Source organism: Sarcophilus harrisii, chromosome 1, assembly GCF_902635505.1.
Source record: "Sarcophilus harrisii chromosome 1, mSarHar1.11, whole genome shotgun sequence".
Lineage (NCBI taxonomy): Eukaryota > Metazoa > Chordata > Mammalia > Dasyuromorphia > Dasyuridae > Sarcophilus > Sarcophilus harrisii.
This window is the reverse complement of record NC_045426.1, coordinates 650,674,283-650,698,132: the sequence shown is the minus strand read 5'-3', so window position 1 is coordinate 650,698,132 and position 23,850 is coordinate 650,674,283. Positions and strand designations below refer to the sequence as shown.

At 38.5% G+C, this 23,850-nt stretch overlaps 1 protein-coding gene across 1 annotated transcript in view; it reads left to right on the top strand.

The window, feature by feature from the left end:
- The first annotated feature begins 1,827 nt into the window (after positions 1 to 1,827).
- The window catches only part of LOC116420768 (adhesion G protein-coupled receptor E3-like), a 56,171-nt gene continuing 34,148 nt past the window's right edge, over positions 1,828 to 23,850 (top strand). The window contains exons 1-3 of the mRNA XM_031947707.1: positions 1,828 to 2,035; positions 17,797 to 17,847; positions 18,534 to 18,665. Of these exons, the coding sequence (XP_031803567.1) occupies positions 2,005 to 2,035; positions 17,797 to 17,847; positions 18,534 to 18,665 (214 nt within the window). The 5' untranslated portion in view covers positions 1,828 to 2,004. The remainder of the gene's footprint in view (positions 2,036 to 17,796; positions 17,848 to 18,533; positions 18,666 to 23,850) is intronic.

The following is a 23,850-nucleotide window of genomic DNA, read 5'->3' as shown; positions in this document are numbered from 1 at the left end:
ATGACAGAGAGAGGAAAGAGCATTAGATTTGAAGTCAGAAAGACTATAGTTTAAAATAATACTACTACTCACCAGCAATGTGAGCTTTGACAAGTCACTTCTGATTTGGGGACCTCAGTTTTCTCATCCATAAAATAGAGATAAGAGAGCTTTGGCTACCTACTTGATGAAGACCAAATGAGATATATATGTGAAGACAAGTGCTCTACAAACATACATCTCTCTACCTCTATGAGGATTAAAAAGCTCTTTATCCACATTTCTAAATGCTGGTGGCAATTGTCCTTGATTTGAAAGAATTACTGTTTCATGTGTAAAACTATAATTAGGGTAGGAAACTAGTTTGTCTTGGAGCATTAAACTAAGAAGCCATTGGTCAGATCATTTTTGGATCATAAATTTAGAATTATGGAAACAACAAAAATCAGCCTCTCATTAATAAGAATTAATTAAGAATTAAAATAGAAAGCTATTACCTGGCATGGGCAGGTGGGTAGTGCAGTAGATACGAGTGTCTGGCCTACAGTCAGAAAGACTTAGTTCAAATCTGACCTGAGACACCTATTATTCTATTGCATGTTACTGTCAAACAGTTTTGGGTTTGGGTTGATTTGCTTTTTCCTTGTTGATGGTAAGGAAAGGGGATAACATTGTCCAACAAACAGAGTTACAGGAAAAAATGTTCTTGGACCTAAGTTCACCCATATTACAACAATAACATAAATGATCCTTAAAACTTAGGGTGATACATGCATGTATTTTAACAAATGCTACTGTTTGAATTCTTACTAAGGAGCATAATTTCAGTTTTTTCAGTGAAAGTAAATGTTCTTTCCCTCCAGTGATTATCTTAGACATTAAAAACTGTCTCCTTGTCTCATTATCTTATAGAACAGGAAGGTAACAGGAAGGCAATCACAATTTCAAAACAATTATGTTCAGCTTCAAAGTGGAAAAAAAAAAAAGACACCATATGTCTTCTTAGCATTTCTGCTTTTAAGAAATAGTCAGGTCTAAGACTTCTTATCTGTGTGACTCTGGCCAAGTCACTTAACCCCAACTGCCTCAGCGGAAAAAAAAATACTCAGGTCTAGAATTTTATAAAAGAATGTTACTATATTAGAGTAGATAAGATAGCTTGCAATTAAAAGAAAAACAAGTTAAATAGGAAATAGTTTCTTTTATTTATTACCTCAAGATGGAGTTTTATGCCCTCAAAGGCACACCTCAACCTTTCTGGAGGGTTGGCAATTTAGTGTTAAATTACACCAAGATTCTTGTGATAGTTCATTCCTCTTCTTGTTGAATTTTGTATCAATCTGAAAGATTAGCAGAAAACCTTTTTTTCCTTTTTTCAATTTAATTCAGTTTTATTTTCAGTTGTATATTCTTTCCCTCTGCCTCATTCAGTCATTGAGAAGGCAAGAAAAATAAAACCCCTTATTAATATGAATATACAAACAGGACAAACTTCTACATTAGTCATTTTAGCAGACAAGTATTTTTTAAATTCATAAAAGGACAATCACCAATACAAGAACCTTATATATCTTGCCTAAATGGATCACAAATAGAAAGAGACCATCTTCACTAGGGTATTACTTAGGGATTCATTGCACCCTAATCATGACAGCACCACCATAGAGAAAACACAGAGCTACAAGGAGTCCCACCAAAGAGCTACAAAGGACTATCACTTCCTCAATTTGTCTCTCAAAAAGATGCTCAGCATTGCTTCTTTATCAGCGATCAGGAAATAGGTCACAACTCAGGAAGTCTTGCCAAATAGATATATCTAATTTATCGAAAAATAGCAACCAAATTGTGGGATTACACCAGTGATTACAAAATTGCTTATCAAATAAGGGGAAGATAGAAATGTATCAACCAGCTACATTTCTTGCTCATTCCTTCTAAATCAGTTGGCTCAGAAGACATCAAATTCTGTGAGATTTAAAAGACCTGAAATAAAGCTACTTTTCTGGGTATGATAACTTCAGCATCATGAAAATCAGATATCCACTATTTCTTCTAGGTAAGTAAAGAGGGGAAAGCAATTATCATAATCAATGTATAACTTGGAGGTGAAGAAATTAGTTTGAGAATTCTCTCTGTCTTTGACATTTCCCCTTGCTTACTTTTGGATATTTCTCTGTTTTTGTCACATTGTCAAGAGAAGAGGAAGGGTAGGGAGAAAAAATTAAATCAGTCTGTATATTATACTTTAGTAACACAAAAATACATACATATATACACATACACAAATTTGAAAGAAGAGGACTATAAAACTATTGGGGAAAAAATATGGGTCTGGAATTTTCTGGAGATTACAATATTCTATAAAAGAGATCTCTGGAGAAGGGAGGAATTTATGACCAAAGAAAAACAGAAAACATTATGAAATAAATAAGGAATAAATAAACAATTAACTATGTCAAATTTATAAGACCAAAAGTCATTCCCTTATTGAAAAATGGTCAAAGAATATGACCAGACAAGTTTCCAATGATGAAATTAAAGTCATCTATCATTACATGAAAAAATTATCTAAATCACTATTGATTCCAGAAATGCACATTAAAACATCTCTGAATTACATCTTCACACTTCCCAGATTGACTAATGTGACAGGAAAAGATAATGATAAATGTTGGAGAGGATGTGGGAAAATTGGGGAACTAATGCATTGTTGGTGAAGTTGTGAAATGATCCAACCATTCTGGAGAGCAATCTGGAACTATGCCCAAAGGGCCATAAAACTATGCATACCCTTTGACCATTACTTCCATTACTGGATCAGTATTCCAAGAAAAATAATACAGGAGGGGAAAAGACCCACATGTGCAAAAATGTTTATAACAGCTCTTTTTGTGGTAGCAAAGAATTGGAAAATGAGTTGCCCATCAATTAAGGAATGGCTAAACAAGTTGTGGCATATGAACGGAATGTGAATAGAATAGTATTGTTCTATAAAAAAGTGATGAACAAGCTGACTTTAGAAAGGCCTGGAAAGATTTACATGAACTGATGATATTGAGCAAAATGAGCAGAACCAGGAATACATTGTACACAATAAAAGCAAGAATGTGCAATGATCATCTATGAAAGACTAGGTTCTAGCTATGCCCAGAGAAAGAACTCTGGGAGATGACTAAAAACCATTACATTGAATTCCCAATCCCTATATTTATGCCCACCTGAATTTTTGATTTCCTTCACAAGCTAATTGTACAATATTTCAGAGTCTGATTCTTTTTGTACAGCAAAATAACGTTTTGGTCATGTATACTTATTGTGTATCTAATTTATATTTTAATGTATTTAACATCTACTGGTCATCCTGCCATCTAGGGGAGGGGGTGGGGGGTAAGAGGTGAAAAATTGGAACAAGAGGTTTGGCAATTGTTAATGCTGTAAAGTTACCCATGCATATAACCTGTAAATAAAAGGCTATTAAATAAATTAAAAATATATATATTAAAAAAAAAAAAACAAAAGAAAGACTAGGTTCTTCTCAATGGTTCAATGATTTAAAGCAATCTCAGTAGACTGGTTGGAAAATGCCATCTGCATCTAGAAAAAGAACTAAGGAGACTAAATGTAAACCAGCCCATACTATGTTCATTTTTTTCTGTTTTTTTTATCTCTCTTGGTTTTTCATTTTTGCTCTGATTTTTCTCTCCCAACATGATTCATAAAGTAATGTGTGTGTTAAATATAAATAAATAAATAAAGTTTTAAAAAGAATGAGGTTTCAAAGTGAGTTGAAATTTAAAATTTGGGAGAAACAAAACTTTCTGAGAAAAAATATATTCTAGATATAGGACACAAATAAATTCCCTTGGACCCATAACCAAAAATTAGTGATAACTAAACTGGAATTAAATGCTATATGAGATAATATATAAAGCAAATTAGCAATATAAAGGCCTTGGGAGAAGAAACACTTTTAATCTATTCATGAGGGTCAACTATTTTGAGTAGTTATAGGCTAAGTATGAAACAAAGAAATAATCATAGACCCTTTACAGTGGAGGAAATGGAAGAAATAAAACCGTCCTAACAGTGACCCCTATATATTTTTGATTGTTAATCTCAATTACTCCCAGATTACTTCCTCACTATATAAGAAAGTAATCCTGTCACTATTCCCTTAGTAATTCTCTATCCCATTCACCACAGAAGTTAGTCTAACCCTACTCTCTTCAAACTTTCCATGTCACTCCCCTAGCCTCTGAACTGATGATCTCTTCTCATATTTCAACTAAATAAAAATGAGGCCATTCACTAGAGTTCCTGTTTCTCTCTCCATTATCTCATATCCCCTGAATAGATCCACAGAGGTTTATGGATCAAACTGTGATTCTTCCAGTTGAGTCCAAAGTCCCCGATCCAAACAGCCCTGTGGCTGGAGATGCATGATGCAAAGAAAAGAATAATGTATTTATGCCTAACATCCTCCATTCAAATCTTGGCTTGTTAACTTACTCACCCAACCAGTGACCTTAGGAAAGTTCTTTCCCTCTCTGGCCTCAGTTTGTTCCTCTATAAAATGGGGAAGATCCAAGGTGGTTGTGAGGGTAATATGAAATAATATTTACAAAGCATTTTGCAAACCTTTTCAAAGTCCTGGGGCAGCTAGATGGTGCAGTAGATAGAGCATCAGTCCTCAAGTCAGAAGAACAGAAGTTCAAATCCGGCCTCAAACACTTAACACTTTCTAGCTGGGTAACCCTGGACAAGTCACTTAACAACAATTGCCTCCCCCAAAAACAAAAAACTCAAGGTCCTACAGAAATGCTGACCATCCAATAGAGCCCCACATTTTACAAGTGGAAACATGAATTCTGTGTATTATTCATTTAATCATTCAACAATCAAGTGGAATAGATAAGAATAGGTTGGTCCCTTCCAATTCTAGCAGTTTATGAGTCTAAAGGAGAAAGTTTCCTGTGTTTCCATTCACATATGCCAGCTCCAATGGCTCTTCCTCCTTGTCCTGGACTCAGAGAAATTATCATAATAACAATAGTCAGCATTTGTTTCTTTTTCTGACCTGGGGAGGTTCATCACTCCTTAGGGAAACCTGGAGGCCTGCCATCTTTCTCCCAGACTTAGTGTAGACACCTGATCAGTTTTAGGCCTACTATAGCCCAGAACTTCTGAATTACCTTAATCTCTTTGGTAACAGGGATTACAGGTATGCAGAACAGATATCTCCTGCAATCCCTTACTAACAAAGAATTTCAGTGATGTTGGGATCAGAGTCAGGTCACACAGGTAGTTAGGAACAGACTTCAGGCGAGAACTTAGCTCTCCCAACTGCTAGAATAATTCTGTCTCCATCAGGCCATGCTGATTTTCTCTTAGAAGGTATGAATTTGTAAAGTGCTTTAAGATTCTCAGAAGAAAGATATGAGAGAGACAGAGACAGAGAGATAGAAACAAAGAGACCAAGACAGAGAGAGAAAAGAGAAAGGTACAAACAGAGAGACAGAAAGAGAGGGAGAGGCAGAGAGAGTCAGAGAGATAGAGAAAGAGAGAGAGAGAGAGAGACAGAGACAGAGACAGGGAGGCAGAGACAGATATTGAAATCAGTGAGCATGTAAAGTGACATTTTCTCCCAATAAACCTTCCAAATGATTCCTGGGGTCCATACATCATGCCTTGGAGGTAGAGATAAGGATAGAGCAGAACAATCCATGAGGCTTTAGTAAGTCCAGGGCACAGTAGGTGGGGAGAAAAGGAGTAGGCTTTCCTGCTCACTGAGAAGAAAAATCTACCAGATGGGATGCGTGGGGAGACTGGGAGCCAAGGTCCTAGCTTCTATTTGTGGAGTTTTCAACTCCTTTTCCAGATTTTGACTAAAGAGTCATTCCAATCTGAAGTGGGGTTTGAGGTATAGAATCTGGGCATGCTAGTTTCTATTCTTCCTTTCCCATCCATTTCCTTTGTCACGATCACCACTACTTTCTCCCTCTCCCTCCTTCAAGCTCTTGCCCCCATTCTCCTTCCTCCACCAAATAGAGAAAGGAATAGGTTGGGACCTCTACAAGATGTGCTGGAACTGCAAAGACTGGAGGATGGGGACAGTGGACAACAGAAAGAGGGCTGGTGCTTTCAAACACTTGGTCAAAACTATTAGAGTCCAGCTCCAGTGAATTGGATGAGTCTGGACATGAAACACATGAGCCAGGTGAGATCCTGTCAAGAAGTTGGTTTATTGATCTGGGAGTCAGGGTTTATATACTTTCTAAACTAATATTGCAATAACACTAAACTTTTTCAGGCTATTTAGTGCACATTCCAAGATATCATTTTCAACATTCTAGTTTGATATTAACATTAAACAGTAACTTGCATAATAACCTGCTTATCTAACAGAGACACAAATTGGAGCAATTTGCAGTAACAAACTAGTTATCTAAGAAAATCATAAATTGCATAGTTTGTGATGCCTTGTTCCAACTATAGGCATTGTCCACTGTAATGGGCTGAGGCTTGAGTTGATGCACTGAGGTCCCAAGCATGTGAGGCTAAATAGTAATTGGGCTATACTCTATTAATATACATGATTGGATAAAGAATGGCCCCCACCCACTTTATAGGGAGTTAGACATACATTAGTAAATCTATAATCACAACCTAGTTGTAATCAAATTTCCAAATTGTTTACATGATTCCTTAACCAAATTAATGATTGTTCCATTAAGTTTAGCTATTGTTTTAACTCACTATTTATATTAATTTGTTCTTTTAGAGCTTGTGATAAATTTTTTGCTAATTGATCTGTGAAATGGGCAATCTGAACAGATTAAGTTAGAATTTAATTAGTAACTGAAATGCAAGTGAAATATTAATCATTATAGCTGCTAGCTATAGCAATGAATAATCCAACAAATCTCCTTTTCCTACTTCTTTTGTTTTCTAAATTTCTTTTGATGTTATCCTAAGCCTGTTCACCTGCTGACCTGTACCAATTATGATTGATCTCAGTAGGCACCATCACATAAAATGGGTGTCTAATAATAAGAACCATAGACAATGAATTAGAAGCAAGACATTGGGATAAAACACAATTGAAATATTTTACAGTATACCCTTTTGGTACATTTGTGATTGGTATTCCAGTATCATTTCTTAAAATGGTATCTTTATTTAGAAACATCTGTGGATATTTAAACATACTTGTACAGCATATTTCTGAGGACCCTAAAATAATCATGGAATTACTTATTTGAGATGTGAAAATTTGTCCCATCTTAAGTCCCAAAATCATTGTAACAGGGGACTCATCTAGACACAGGATAATTTGGTGTCCATTAACCAACCAGTTCCAGTTCCTCCCCAAACCAACGGGGCCCAAAGTCCTCTGGGGGCAGGGATGATGATCTCATCTTCTGAAAACACGTCCTGCTGACAATGAGTATAGTATAGAGCTGAATCCAATACAAGCTCCCTTTTTTTTTTTTTTTTTTTTTTTTTTTTTGAGAGGGTTGTAAGCTGGAACTGGTTGAAGCATCCAATAATTGATTCAGCTCCTTGAAGCAATAACTTCAATGCAGCTATAAGTGACCAAAATCTAGAATAAAAAATAAATGTAACAAATAGAGGTTAGGATAATCTGAGCCCATGTGGATGGCTGTAAGATATAGAGAGGCCAATATATATTGGCTAGCAACTTTTTATGTAAAGAAATATATTTGTGTCACAGGACACTTTAGTTTCAATAAACAATAAAATAACAGTATGTCTCACAGATAATGTTAATTGTTCTTACATTATTTTGGAAAACTTTAAGGACCTTATTTCATACAGACATAAACATCTAGTAACAGACAGATGACTAGGTCAAATATACATTCACCTAATTATTTAGGATATAATGACTACATATTCCCAGGCTTCAGCCTAGGAGCAATCACATGACAAGATAAAGTATCCTTAGCTAAGTTTGACAACCAGTTGTAACAGTTCCACCTGATAGCCAGACTCAGGAATGATAGATGGAAAACAAAGAAACAGAATAGGGAAACTGAGTCAGAAGGATCCAACTTTGAGCAGAGACTAAGGTTGTCCTCTCAGCTCTTGCCCAGATAAGATGTACACCTGTGACAATTCAGGAAGGCATCCCTCTGAGTAACATGATATTTCTGCCAAATGGTGGGTTATTGACTTAATGATCAGGAAATCAAATTCAAAACTCAAGAGAATATCAGTAATCATCCCAAGAAATTTTATGTCTAATAGCAAATTCTAGAAATCACAGCTTAAGTCTAGATAAATTATTTTTAAAAGTTTACCAGGACTTAAAACACACAGGAGATTTTGCTTAACACATTTTATATGTTTAAACTCATCCTGGTGCAAATGATTAATCATTAAACAAACTTATAGATTCTTGGTAAATTCATTTCCTTATTTAGGAACTATACATCCTACACAGGCTCATTTCTCAGGACTAAGAACCTTGCTTACTATGATGGTTTCAAGAAAATTGGCAAGCTTATAAATTAAGGGAGGTTGAAAGAGACCCCAGGGAACGGGAAAGTTTGCTCTTGTCCACCCCAACCATTCTTACTGTTTTATGGGCTGGGTTGTTTGATACCCCCCCTCACTTTGTGAAGGAGGAAAAAGATGCTACATACCCTCATACTTGAAGGAGAAGTGATAAGGCTTACATTTCATCCCTCTTGTTCCAGACATAGTAATTGTCAATTTTTGGTTTAGCATGATAACAGTAACTCCAAATAACTTAGTTAACAATTTTAGATTTTTCCTAAGTAATAACCAGATAGTCTTAGCTATAATTTCCTCTTAATTTTCTAGAAAAAGTGAAAATAACTAATTTCCTAAATTACACTTACAAAATATTATAAAACAGGATTAGCAAGGCTAAATCAACTTTCCACCTTCTTTTAGTTGTTAGATCTATTCTGTCCCCAAGCTGTTGAGTTTTGAAAGTTCTCAGGGAGGATTTCCATTCCATTAAATAAATTTTTCTTTTGTTTTATACAAACAAGACAATTTTTTAAATTGATACAGAATAAATTTTTAAATTGAAAACTTTAGTTCATGAGATTGCCTAAATTCTAATTAAATGCTCCAAATAAACTGAATTGCCATTTGATTATTTTTCAATTCACAAAAATTATTCCTCTTTTGTGAGCCAGGAAAGAGTTATGGTCCCAGTTTTTACTAACAAGGCCCTCAGAACTGGCTGTTTGTTTCCAGAAGTAGCTATAAACTGCTTTTTTGTTTTCTTAAAGTCCCCAAACTCTTAAATTTTCTGTTAACACAGTCAATGCAAATAGATTACAATTTACATGTCCCTTTAGTGGGCTTTAATTAGAGCTCCTTTAAAACTTCTTTTACTATCAAAACTCAAATAACAAATTTCACTAAATTATATATATTTTCTTTCTCTCCCTCTCAGCCCTTCATCCATGTATCTCTGCTGCAGTCAGGAAAAGAGGAAAGAGAGAAGAAAGAGAAAGAGACTCTCTTTCCTCTATGCAGCTTTCTAGTCCTGAGGAGGTCTTACTTTAATTAAAGTTGCTTCCAAATTACTTTACACACAAAAAAGACATTTATTTCAACATTGCCATTATATGTTGCTCAGATCTAAAAACCCACGTAAAGTTAACAAAAATGAAACAATTATATCCAATAAAGAAGTTAACATTCATATAGCATTTGTTTTATGGTAAGCACTTTGCAATGGTGTGATCTTCACAACCTCAATCATTGTTATTTCTCTTTTTAAGTCAAAAAACTAGGAAGAGATAAAACAATTTGCCATAAATTACATAGCTAATACATATCTGCAATTGAAACAGAGAATGGTGGGTTTACCAAATGCAGAAGCTGCCATCCTGTGTGCTCAGAATACTGAGTGCTGTTAGGGGAACCGAATTCCTTCCAGGTAGTTGCTGGACAGAACGTGCTGAAGGCTGGGGTAACCAGTACCAGGATCTCTCTTTGATTATAGTTTCAGGTGCCAGAGCTCAGGGAATGGGAACAATGGGGTCTGACCCCCCACTAGCTTCTTACTCCTTGAAGCTAGGTTTGGGAGGTATTTGGACAAGGTATATATGATCTCCATGACTGTTACTGCTTCCCCCAATTTTAGAGATGAGACAGAATTTGAGTTTCCCTTCAGTTCTTCATCATTCCCTTTTTTTTATTGTGATCTGACTTGAGAGGAGTTAGCAAATAGAGGGGTTTGGGTTACATCAATCTTGTTAGCAATCTGCACAACTGAGATGAACTCAGAACTCCAGGGAGTGGAGCATGCTGAGTGATCAGGGTTGTGGAGAGGGTCCCTTAATACCTTATCGGGTACTTTCCCAATAGAGCAGAAGGAGACTCCAGGCAAGATAGAAGTCAAAGAAAAGTTAGCAAAAAGTTGCCATTTCTCTGGTTGTTGGGTTGGGTTTTTTGTTTTGTTTTGTTTTGTTTTTGCAATCTTACAATGATTAATTGTCAGATTTCTTAATCATATCTCTCAAAACCTTGAGAATCTTCTAAGATATTATTTTAGTAGTTCTAAAATTTTAGTTAGTTAATTATTTCTGTAGCCCCAACTTGGCCAGAACTAAGACCCACAGGAAAAAGTCAGGCTTTTTCCCCTTTTGAAGTGGGATTCAAGAATGTTAAGAAACCTTTCCAGGTAACAAAATCTAACTCACAGAACAAATATGACAGACACAGACACAGACAAAAATAACATAGAATGGGCAGCTAGGTGGTGCAGTGAATAGAACACCAGCCCTGAAATCAGGAGGACCTGAGTTCTAATCTGTTCTCAGACATTTAACACTTCCTAACTGTGTGATCCTGGGCAAGTCACTCAACCCCAATTGCCTCAGCAAAAATAATAACATGGAAGAGGATTGTCCCATCTTAGCCAAAAGCCATAAACTTAAAAAATAAAAACAACTATTCAGTTATTAAAATTGTGTAAAGAACCCATAGTCATCATTGAAGCCAGTGTTCTCACCTTACAGAAAAGAAAACTGAGACCCAGAGAAGGGAACTAACAAGATCATACAACTAATAAGGAGCAGGACTGACATTAAAACTCGGTTCTCTGACTTTAAAGTCAATGTTTTTCCCACCAAGTGACCCTGCCCCAGAATTCTCAATTGATCACCTAGCCTGGAAGCTTCCAAATCCACTGCAGCCCTCCTGGCTCTGAAATTCTGGCTTTAGAATTTCCTTTCTAGGCTGAAACCCACCAGTGGCTCAAGCTGAGAGTAGTCCAGGGTGACTCAGCTAGTCCATTTTGTGCAGGAAATGACAATATCCATCCTCCACTCCACCATTTTCCATGATCCCCTTCCCCTAATGCAGTCCCTTAGGATGTCTTTTTATCCTGCCTGCCAGTTGGAAAGTCCTTTCAAGATTGGAGACTCATTCTGAGCCTCAGATCAGCCCTCCCTTGGCAGATGCACCAAATCTCAGAGGGCCCCTGGTCCGTCCAAGTCTGAATAAGAATCCACAGTTATTGGTTATTAGAGCCCTTGCTTAAAAACTGTTCCATAATCTCTGGAGAAAGTCCATTCAAATTTTGGATGGGATAGTTTCCCTGGGACAGAGGATTTCATCTATGTCTCCACCCCAACCCCATCCCCATCTCCCATCCTCCCTTTCAGCCTCCAGCCTGAGGCATTAAGTATTATTGGAAGTCAAGAACAAAATAACAGCAGAATCAAGAGCTATAAAAGTGCAGCATCTGGTTCATATCTGCTATTTTATAGATAAAAAACTGAATCCTATCTAAATTTTGTTACTGACTTTCCCAAGATTACAAAAATGTTGTTCATTCATGTCCCACTCCCTGTGAACCCATTTTAGGTTTTCTAGACAAACATCCTGGAGTAGTTTGCCACTTCTTTTCCTTTTACAGATAAAGCAAATAGGGTTAAGTGATTTCCCAAGTACATACGTGAGACTATATTTTAATTGGATCCTTCTGACTCTAGACCTAGCACTCTATCCACTGCACCCTCTAGCTGTCCCAACACAGACACATAGGTAGAAAATAGCAAAGCCATGATTCAAACTCAGTTTCTAAGACTCTATATATCTTTAACCTAAATTTTAAAACAACAAAGGATCCAGCTCTTAGGACTAGTGCGAGAGTAGCCAGCCACAGGAATGGACTCTACTTGGTCCTGAGTCCACATCACTTCCTATCACCTGCTATCCTCCCCCTGGTAGCCAGCTCCTCACACCCTGACCCTGTTTCCCAGAATATAGATATTTCTTGGGGAGATGGACACAGTAAGAAAGAAAGCTGGGTGTGGGGTTAGAAGACCTTCATTGGAGTTTTGACCCTAGAACTTACCACCAGTGTAAGCTTAAACAAGTCACTTCACCCTGTGGCTTCAGGATTTAGAACAGATTATTTAGGATATCTTTTGCAACTCAGGATCCACAACATTGTGAAATAGTGATGTTGGAGGAAACTCTTGAGTTTCACTAATTGATAGGAATTAGAAGTAGAAAGGTTCTTAGAAGTTATATAGTCTAATCCCCTAACATTACAAATGAAAAAAAAAAAACTGAGGCTCTAGGGGAGAGGGGAGAAGAGATTTCTTCTAGATCATACAGATAAATGGAAGGGTTAAGAAAGGAATAAGAGGTCAGAAGGGCAGCATCTTTGGGGAGAAATAGGAGGGAAGGGTAGAGAAAAAGAGGGGGAAGTCCAATCATCTCTTTCTCTCTCCATGTAATCAATTCTTTCTTCCCCAACATTTCTCAACATTTCCCAACATAGCCTATATTCAGGATTTCTTCTTTGCCTGCAATTTCATTTAATCTACCCTGATGTTATCTTTTTGTCACTGGTCTATTGAGGAAGCAGATGGCGCCATTGGATAGAGTACCTGGACTGGAGTCAAGAAGATCTGAGTTCAACTCCAACCTCAGACATTTATTTGTTTGCCTCAGTTTCCTCATATGTAAAATAAGCTAGAGAAAGAAATGTCCAACCTTTCCAGTATTTCTGTCAAGAGAACTCAAATGGGGTCAGAGAGAGTTGCATAGGACTGAACTACAACAAAACAATCATTGGAGAAATGCATAATTGTATGCCCTAGATCATAGAGGATCTAAGAGCACTGTTAGAATATCAGCTCCTTGACAATGGGGATGATGTTGCTTTTGTTTCTGTTTCCCCATTAAATAGCTCAGTGCTTGGCTGTTGAAATCAGCTTAGCTGCCCAGTTTCTGTGAGTCAGCATTTGTTGGAAGTAGGTAGATCACTCACCCCTAGAACAACTGCAAGCAAGGAAGTTGTGGTACAGACTTAGGGCAGATCCATTTGCCCTAGTCAGTGGCTCTGGAACCCATCTGTGAACCTCTGGGCCAGAAGAACTTTAAAGCAGTTTCCAGGGGGATGGCTGAAAACTCCTGAGGAACTCCTTGCTGGGACTCTCTTGGTTTTTCTATCTTTCTTTGACCTCCTGGGTTCTTAGTGATTTATCAAACTGTTGTACCAAGGAGAACAGCAAGTGAGACTTGGTAAAAATTTCAAGTGGAGTTTACTTACCAGTGGCTGCAAGGGGTGTATCAGGACCCAAATCAAGCAGCCCTGAACAGCAGGAGACAAAGGCTTATAAAGGCTAAAACCATAAGCTAGAGAGTCGTTAATCGCATAAACAGGAAGATATAGAAGCAGATGTCAACAATAATTATAACCTTATCGAGAGCAGGATAGTTTCAAGAACAAGATACAGAACGGATGCTCTGACCACAGAGCACAAGGACTTTGCATTCTGCTTAAGACAAAATGCTTGGGTAAGCAGGGTGATGGGGCAAGCAGGAACTATTACAGAAATCCCCACTTCTCATAGGAGAGTCAGACCATCGACTCTGGGTCACTTGAATCATTAGGAACCGGGAAGGAATCCTATAAAGGTCAATATCTGGGGTCTTGTATGAGAAGGAACTTGAGTTACTGCGGGACTAGATGAGTCATGTCAGATGGGAAAAGTCCTATATAGTAAGGGTGAGACCAAGGAGTAAAAGTGGGCCAAGTAGTGTAGAGATTAGAGTAGTCAGCCAGGGGGGGTGTTCAGAAGAGGCTCTGGTACCAGTTCTCCACATTTTCCCCTCCTTTTGCCTAGTCTCCAAGGTCTTTCTAATGAGGGAGAGACTCTCTTGCATTACCCCAGAGTTATTACCATAGAAACAACAGGCTTCTCCCAGAGCAGCACAGAGGCCATCCTGTTTAAGGAACATAGGTCCAGGTTCTGGACCTATGTGGTTCTGGAGAACCATCTCAGCCAGGGAGTTGACCTGCCTCTCCAACTGGGAAATAGAATGTTCTAGGTGGCCCAGGTCGAGATCCACCTGTGCACTTAGCTCAAGATAACTGGCTTCACTTTGGGTGAGGACAGTGTAAACAACAGTAGAGCCCAGCAGACCCCCCCCCCCCACCTGGATGGGGATGAGAGCTGGGACAACCCACTTTTTTGAACCAATGAGCCAATGGCCTTGTATGGGAGAAGAACTCCCACCTTTCTTGTACAGGGAGAAGAGAGACCCTTGGAAGGACAGAGACTAAAATGCACAAAGAATCTTGGTGCAACCAAAAGATCTGAGCAGAAACACATTGAGTGAGGCAATCGAGGCAGCCCAGCCAAGTTTCCTCAGGGGCAAGGAAGTACAGGGACCCAGATGAAGGGGTAGCCCCAGTCCTCGTGGAGTTACAGACTGAGGCATAAGGAGAGGGGCCAGGTAAAGGGATGACAATGGGCAGGTACCAGAACCCTGGATATGCCCCAGGGTCAAGTAGGGCTGATCCCAGGAACAGGAGTCAGGAGTAAATGAGCTGGGATCCTCTTCAGGAGGCCTTGTGCTATATAATAGGAGAGCTGACCATCCATGCAAAGCCAACAGTCAGGCCAAGGTCCAGCCAGATGTATTTACAACACGGTGAATGGCTGAGAGCTAAGGATAGATGTGATTGGAGGGGAAAAGGGTAGTAAAGATTTGGGGGACCTTTACTAGATTTACCAGATAAATGAGTGGGAACAGAGACTGAGGGAGGTGGCCAGACAGAGGAAGGGAGTGCTAGTTTGGATAAGGGGCCTTTGGGGAGGTAGGTCAATTCAGGGGATTCTTTAGAGCTAGTTAGGAGGATTCCAAGGTCCCAGCTACGAGAAGTAATGTCAGGATCATCAAATCTGAGTCCCCATGTGTGAGGGGTCCTTTAAAGGGGGCTAGTAGGATTTTTAACAGTTATATAAAGGGGATTGAAGGAACCAACCTCATAATTTATGGGAGACTGCTATTTAGGGTACTAAGAACTGATCAGCAGTAATTGTCCTTTTCTGGGGGGTCCCAGAGACCCAGATCATAAGAAGCGGAAATTCAATTTAGTTGGGGGCAATAATATTGGGATGACTGAGGCAGGTAGCATCCCCTGTGAAGAAGACAGGACATGGGTAGTAACCCTTCTTTGTTTGCATGGCTCTTACATTTGAGACAGAGCTGCATCCATGTTATTGGGGATTTGGGCTCCAGGAAAAAGGGAGCAGAATCCAAGCAGAAGAAGCAACCATCAAGAGACCCTGTTCTTGGTTCCAGATGCCCAGAAGGTCCAAAGTGTTTGGTCTCCCTCCTTTGTAGTCCAAATATTCCCTTCCTTTAGGGGTGTGGGGGTTGGAGAGGGTCAAAGGTGACAAGAGTAGTAGGAAGAAACATGAGAAAGTCTTAATTTGAGGGGATCAGTTCAGATTCCGCCTTCCATTTGTTGGATGTGTCAAGTTTCACTCATGTGTGGTGTAGCCACGTAGGAATGGAGTCTACTTTAAATGCACTTGGCAGGGTAAGGATTACAGTATGGGGTCCCTTCCAAGCAGGCTCAAGTCTCAAAGTATGATTTTTTTTTTTTTTGATAAGAACTGTGTCCTTGGGTTGAAAGGAGTAGACAGCATAAGATGGGAGAACAGGTAAAGTGCCATAGACTGTTTTCTGGAGTTTGCTTTGCACTCTTGCAACCCTTGTAAGAACTTAATCAAGGAAGAGTTAATAGGTCACAGTTCTTTACAAAGGATAGAAGGAGGCTGCCTGTACATGATTTCAAAAGGGGAGAGTCCAATATGATAGGGTTCACCTAACTCGCAACAGGAAAAGAGGGAAGAGTAAAGCCCAATTTTCTTTTGTTTCTAAGACCAATTTAGTAAGTTATTCCTTTAGGGTCCAGTTGGTTCTTTCTATTTGGTCTGAGATATGCATAGTGTAGCTTCCATTTGCACCCAATGGCTTTGGCCAATCCCTGAAACACTTTTGCCATGAATGCTGGTCTGTTGTCCAAGCCAAACCCAACCCAGAGACCGAACCAAGAAAGGAGTTCATGTAGGATTATTTTGGTCACCACTAAAACTGTTTCATGTTTAGTAGGGAAGGCTTCAACCCATTCAGAAAAGGTGTCAACAAAAACCAGGACATACCTGTAACCTGCCACCAGAGGTTTAACTTCTGTAAAGCCCACCTCCCACCTCTCCTCCTGTTGCTGTCTCCTCAATCTAATCTCTATGGTGTCTGCTTTTCCCTGCTTTGCATTTACTTGAGCACATATTGCACACCTTGCAACAGTGCTTAGCAAGAGGTTACCTAGCTGGGGAATTAGGTACCAGTCCCTAAAAGATAAAGCCCTTTTCTTCATCCCTAGGTGAATTGTCTGGTAAATGTGCTTTATCCACTTTCTCCTAAGTGTTTCATGAGAATTCTCCCATCCAGGAAAACTCACCAACCTTCCTTTACCTACCCTTTGGTTTTGGTGAAGGAATCATGCTATAAAATATAGAGAGGCCAATATAGATTGGCCAGCAGTTTTTCATGTAAGGAAACATGTTTGTGTCACAGGACATACAATATAGACAAATGTTAAAGATATTTTAGTTTCAGTTTCAATAACAAATAAAATAGCAGTTAGGTGTCTATGAGACCTTCATTGTTAATTGTGCTTACATTATTTTGGAAGCCTTTAAGGACATTATTTCCTATGATACAAACATCTAATTATAGGTGACTAGGCCAAATGCTTATTCATCTAATTGTTTAGGATACAATGATTACATATATTCAGACAGAAAACAGCAAATCATGAAATCATGTACAGGCAGCCTCCTTCTATCCTTTGTAAAGAACTGTGACCTATTAACTCTTCCTTGATTAAGTTCTTACAAGGGTAAGTTGGGGTGGGGGGAGGAGTTGGGGCAAACAGGAGCTAGTACAACATGAACCAAACATGGAACCAGATTTAGAGACTATTCATTGCTCAGAAGGAACAACTGAGTTCCAGAGAGGGGAAATTAACTACCCTTAGTCACCTAGGTAATAAACTTTGGAGATAGGACACTTTTTTTCCTACTAGACTATCTAGAACTTCTTCTCTCCCCTTCAGTTTTTTCTCATCTCAAACACAGGTCTCCTGGCTACCAGTCCAGGTATCTTTCCTGTGAAATTCAGCTGCTGTCTTTTTTTTAACATTAAACTAGCCCAGTCTCTTCTTTTTACAGATGGGGAAAGAGGAAGCAATCTCAGCCCCACCTGAGGAAGGTCCATGTCCTCACAACCCCTGCCCTGTGGAGACATGACAAGCCTGGCCCTTTATTCCTTTCTTTCCTTGGAACCAGATGCCGGGTTGGAATCCTTGCACTATTGAGTAACTCTGTGATTGAAACCAAGTATATCATGGGGCTTCTTAGAGCCTTAACATCTTTGGGGACTGGGCAGACAATCACTAAACTCCCATATTCCCCCCTCTCTCTATTTCAGGGTTCTATGTCTTGGTCCTTTTGAAAACTGCTGTGTTCAAGAAAACCAAAGGTGAGTGTGCTAGGAACCCACCCCATCTACAGCTGGTGACTGAGAGAAGCCCAACTAGGGAAGAGAAGAGTCTAAACTGGAGAGTGATTCAGGGAGAAGCTTCTCTCACAACTCCACAGATCCCATCAAGTCCCTTGGGCTATATCCCCCCTCCAATGCCTGCCATCCTGACTTGAGGTTGAATCCCTGCTCTGTTACTGGCTAGCTGTGATCAGAGCAAGCCAGGACCTCAGTTTCCTAATCTGTAAAATGGAGGTGATAATACTTGTGCCATGTACCTCACAGAGTAGTAAGGAAAACGCTTAATAAACTCTAAGTGGTGTTATCTTTTTAAATGTGTTATCTTTTTAAAAATTATTATTAGACTCAATACATCTTCCTCACCCCAATTAAATCATGAGGAAAAAAAACTATTGTTGGTCTCCCTCCTCATATCTTCCAGTTCCAGGATAGCCAGTTAGCTGAGTTCCTAAGCTATGGACTCCCCAGTCATCCACCTCCCCGCCCCCTGCAACAAATTATAACAAAGGCTATTCTATTGGAACATCTGTAAGTTTCTTATCTGTAAAATGGAGTTAATAATCACTATGCTTCATATCTTACAGGAATGTTGTGGCAAATATACTTTATAAACTTTAAAGCCTTATGGAAGCACAGTTGTGACAATATTTTATTCTTCTGACTAGATTCTCAATGTCGTCGTAGAAGGTGTCCCCAAAATGCCATTTGTGTCAACAAGACCCACTGTGCCTGTGAGAATGGATTTGTTACTACGAGTGGGGAGAAATACTTCAGTGACTTTCTGGAGATCTGTGACGGTAAAGGAGCCACGCCCACATTAGTCCAAGGGTTGGGAACAAGAAAGAGGGAGCAGCTAAGTGAGAGGGAGGGGGATGCAAGCAACCCTGTTAAGTGGCTGCTTTTGGAAAAGAGGGAAAGTGGAGGAGGCAGGAGACAGAGGGAGAAGGGAAGAGGGAAGGGGAGAAGCAGCAGCCAAAGGAGGGTAGGCTGGTGGCGATGGGGTCAGGATGCTGGTGAACCTCAGTGGCAGGATCTCATACTGCTGTCCCACTTGCTGTGATCCTCTCAGTCATATCAATGCCTCAGTTTCTCCACTGAGAAAATGGTCACTATGCTTGGTGATTAAAGAGATAACTCCATTGGATCTGTGATGTCATCAATTTGGATATTCCCTCCAATAAAGCAGCTCACAACCCTTCCACACCTTCCCACTTTGATGATCCTCTTGTCTGATTCTGTCTTGGAGTTGGACACAAACAGCCTTGTGGTTCTTCCCAAGATGCTTGGGACCTTTCTCACTTTCTCCTGAAAAAAAAAGAGGAGATTTACGTTAACTTTTGATGTGACTAGCTATGTGGCCTTGAGCAAGTCACCCCACTCTGTTTGCCTGCATTTATTCAATTGGAAAACAGAGACCATAATAGTACCCACCTCGAAGGGTTATTGTAAGCATCAAATGAGATCATATTCGTAAAAAGTACCTGGCACATAGTAGGTCCTGTATAAATGCTTATCCCCTCCACTACTACCACCCCCACCATGCTACTCTCTATTTCTTTGTATCTGATAAACATCTGAAATTCTTCAAGAATTCTTCTGTTCATGTGTTACACCCAAACCCCAATAGTGAGAGAGTGTTAGCTTATAAAGTATGGATTTTTGTTCAGGGGAAAAGATGGAGATTGTTAGTTTATTGAAGGTAATCCAGCCTACTCTCCTCTTTTAATTTAATTCTAGGCCCAACTCACTGTCCATATGTGTTGTCTATCCCAGGTGTACAGGACTGATGGACAAGCTGAACAGGTTGTCCATGTTCCTGGAGGTCACAGTTTGGGCAATAGATATGCTTCAGCCACCTAGTCTTTTCTGTGTGGATGAATGGTCAGGTCAAATTCTTTTGAGTTATTATATATTGGAGAAAAGCAAAGACCCTGCCTTCAAGGAGTTTATGGTCAACCAGAAAGACACAAATAAGTAAAATATAAAGAAGACTATAGTAGGGCCTCTCCTCCTCAAAAGGTAAAAAATGTGTGTGGACAAATTTTAATGGGTCAAGGAAATCAGGGAAGATTCCTGTAGAATGTAGCTCTTTGGGGACAGCAGGACTGTTTTGATTTTGTCCTCAGTGCCTGGCATATATTAGGTATTCAGTTAGTGCTTGTTGAATTGAACAGAAGAAAATCCTAACAAGCATAAATGAGGAGGCAGTGTGCTCCAGGCAGGAGGCACAGCCTGGGTAAATGCTTAGAGGCAGGGCATGATGGGATGAGAAGGAGAAGCAAGATTTCCTAAAGATGGCTCACAGCAGAATGCTTTTCCTACTCTAAAAAACATTTATGCTTTAAAAAATTTAAAATAAAGCCACTTATATTCTTAGAGAGCTGATTAGTGTATTGAGAAGTTAAATGACTTTCCCAAGATCTATAGCAACATGTGTCAGAGACAAGGTTTGAATTCGGGTCTTCTGGCTCCAAAGTAGCTCTCTGTCCATTGCAATGTCCTTGATACTCTAAGAACACCAGTGAAACATTTACAATCAAAAGAATGAAGCCCAAAGAGTATATGCTTAAGGTGCTGATGGGCACAGTGGATAGAGTATTCAATCCAGAGTCAACAAGACCTGGGTTCAAATCTAACTGCCTATGTTTTGTGATCCTGGGCAAGTCAATTAACTTCTGCCTGTCTTGGTTTCATAAAATGAAAAATGAGGATACTCCAGGTTGTTGTGAGGATCAAGTCAGATAATATTTGGGTTTTTTTAAAATTTATTTCATATTTTATTTCCCTCCAAAATATGTAAAAACACTTTTTAAACATTTGTTTTTACAACTTTGAGTTCCAAATTCTCTCTTTTCCTCCCTCCTCATCCCCCCTCCACCACTGAGAAGGCAAAAAGTTCTTTCTCTGGGAGTAGATATCATTTTTCATCATAAGTGCTTCAGAATTGTCATGAATCATTGTATTGCTAAGAATAGCCAAATCATTTATAGCTGATTGGTTTGAAATATTGCTGTTACTCACTGGGAAATGAGTATGGACCATAACATAACATTTCTGCTCTTTCTGTTATTGTTTGTCTGCATTTTTGTTTTTTTCTTCTCAGGTTATTTTTATCTTCTTTCTAAATCCGATCTTTTTTATGCAACAAGATAACTGTATAAATATGTATACATATATTGTATTTAACATATACTTTAACATATTTAACATGTATGGGACTACCTGCCATCTAGGGGAGGGGATGGAGGGAAGGAGGGGAAAAGTTGAAACAGAAGTTTTTGCAAGAAGTCAATGTTGAAAAATTACCCATCCATATGTTTTGCATATAAAAAGCTATAATAAATAAATAAATAAATTCAAAAAATAGAAGAAAAAGAAATATTGCTGTTATTTTGTACATAGTACATTTAACTTTGTATCAGCTCTTGCAAGTCTTTCCAGATTTCCTGAGAGTTTTCTACTTGTCCTTTCTTATAGTATAATAATATTCTATCATAATTACATAACAGTTTGTTTAGCCATTTCCCAACTGATGGGAATCCCCTCAATTTCCAATTCTTTGGCCCCAGAAAAGAATTGCTATAAATATTTTTGTACATATAGGCCTTTTTTCCTATTTGTTTGTTATTTCTTTTTTGCATACAGACCTAGTTGTGATAATTCAAAGTCAAAGTGCTAAAAGATGAGACACCCTAATAACGTTTGGGGATCCCCAGGTCAGTGTCTCAGGTTTTGCAAAAGAATTCGCAGTCTCAGTCTCCAAATTAAGTTGGCAAAAGAAAGAACCAGCACTCAGTGAATAGAGAGGCAGGGGCACTTCTGGCTATGGGCACTTGCAGGAGGGTGAATTTGGGTTTGGCAGACTTCCTGTTATGCTCCATAACTTGGCAGAATTTAATGAAAGAGTCATCAGGGATAGGAAAGACATATGTGTATCTGGGGTATGTATGTTTGTGTATGTGTGTGTATGTATATATCTCAATATGTATATATAAATATATCCTTTTATAACTATAGCCTTCTTGGGGGCATGAGAGGATGAAGGGAGGAAAAAGTATAAAATAAAAAAGGTGTGCAGCAGAGAACAAAAGAACAATTTATAAGGAAATAAAGAAAAGACAGACACTCATGCATATAATTTTTATACTAATATATATACTTTCTTAAATTGGTATTTGTTGTCATATATTTTGAATCCTCCCTGATGTTCTGCTGGATACATGATAATGTTCTCTTTTCTTTTGCTTCATTTTGTTTTGTATTGCTTTTCTGTTATTCTTTTTATTTATTCTGTTTCTTCAAATAAATACATTTTTTTGGGGGGGAAAGACTTCTATTTCACTGAATACTCATTTTCTCCCTGAAGATTTATACTCAGTTTTGCTGGGTAGGTGATTCTCAGTTGTAATCCTACCTCTTTTGCCCATCAGAATGTCATATTCCAAGCCCTCTGATTTTGTCAGCAGAAGCTGATAAATCTTTTGTTTTCCTGATGATATCTCCATTATATTTTAATTGTTTCTTTCTGACTGCTTCCAATATTTTCTACTTGACCTGGGAACTCTAGAATTTGATTATAATATTCCTGGAAGTTTTCTTTTGGGAATCTCTTTCAAGAGGTGATCAATGGATTCTTTTAATTTCTGTTTTACCCTCTGGATCTATAATATCAGAGCAGTTGTCAAGATGAAAGATGATGTCTAGTCTCCGTTTGTAAAATATCATGACTTTCTAGTATTCCAATAATTTTAAAATTGTTTCTCCTGAATCTATTTCCCAGGTTAGTTGTTTTTTTTTTTTTTCCAGTGACATATTTCACAATGTCTTCTATTTTCTCATTATTTTGATTTTGATTTTATTGTTTCTTGATCTCTCTTAAAGTCATTAGCTTCCATTTGTTCAATTCTAAATTTTAAGGAATTATTTTTTTCAATGATCTTTTGCACTTCTTTTTACATTTGACCAATTCTACTTTTTAAAGAATTTTTTTCTTCTGTGAATTTTTTATGCCTCTTTTTCCATTTGGCAAATTCTGCTTTTTAAAGTACTCTTCTCCTCATTGGCTTTTTGTACCTCTTTTACCACTTGGCCTTGTCTGTTTTTAAAATGTTTTCTTCAGTATTTTTTTGTGTCTCTCTTACCAAGCTAATGATTTGTTTTGCATGATTTTCTTGCATCACTGTCATTTCTCCTCTACCTCTGCTACTTGATTGTAAAAATCTTTTTTGAGCTCTCCCATGGCCTGAAACCAATTCATATTTTTCTTAGAGGTTTTATACATAGGAGCATTGATTTTGTTATCTTTTTTCCCAGTATGTACTTTCATCTTCCTTATCATTATAGTAACTTGCTTTGTTCAGAATTTTTTCTGTTCTTTGCTCATTTTCCCAGACTATCCTTGATTTTTAACTTTCAAAAAGTAGGGTTCTGCTTCCAGAATGAAGGTTGTACTGTCCCAAGCTTAAGAGTTTTATGCAGCTGTTTTCAGAGATAATTTCAGGGACCTGTAGGTTTTCAGTTATTCCAAGTAGTATGATCTAAAGAGAGATTTCTTTACTATTCTCTTGGCCTGTAAGTGATCACAAACACTATTTTCTGCCCTAGAACTTTGAGGAGAGTTCCTACTTCACTGTGGCCATGAGCTCTGGTATGCTAATGCTCCTCCTTGCCCTGGGACTACCACCCAGGACTAAAATCTGGATCCAAGTATAAATGAAGCAACTGAGTCCTGTTTCAGTGCTAGCAAAGAGGACCCTTGTGATCAGTTGTTCAAACACCTTACCATCTGTGGGCTGAGAGCTGCTGAAGTAGTTGCTGCTATTGATAATTCAGTGGCTCCCAAAGCCTGCTCCTGGTTTGCTGGGGGCCTGGTCTGTGTTCGTACAGTCTGGACTAGACTGTACTCTCATCCTGGTATAATAGGCCTTTCCTGACAGCCTTCTAAGTTGTCTCGGTCTAGAAAATTGTTTCAGTCTATCTTTG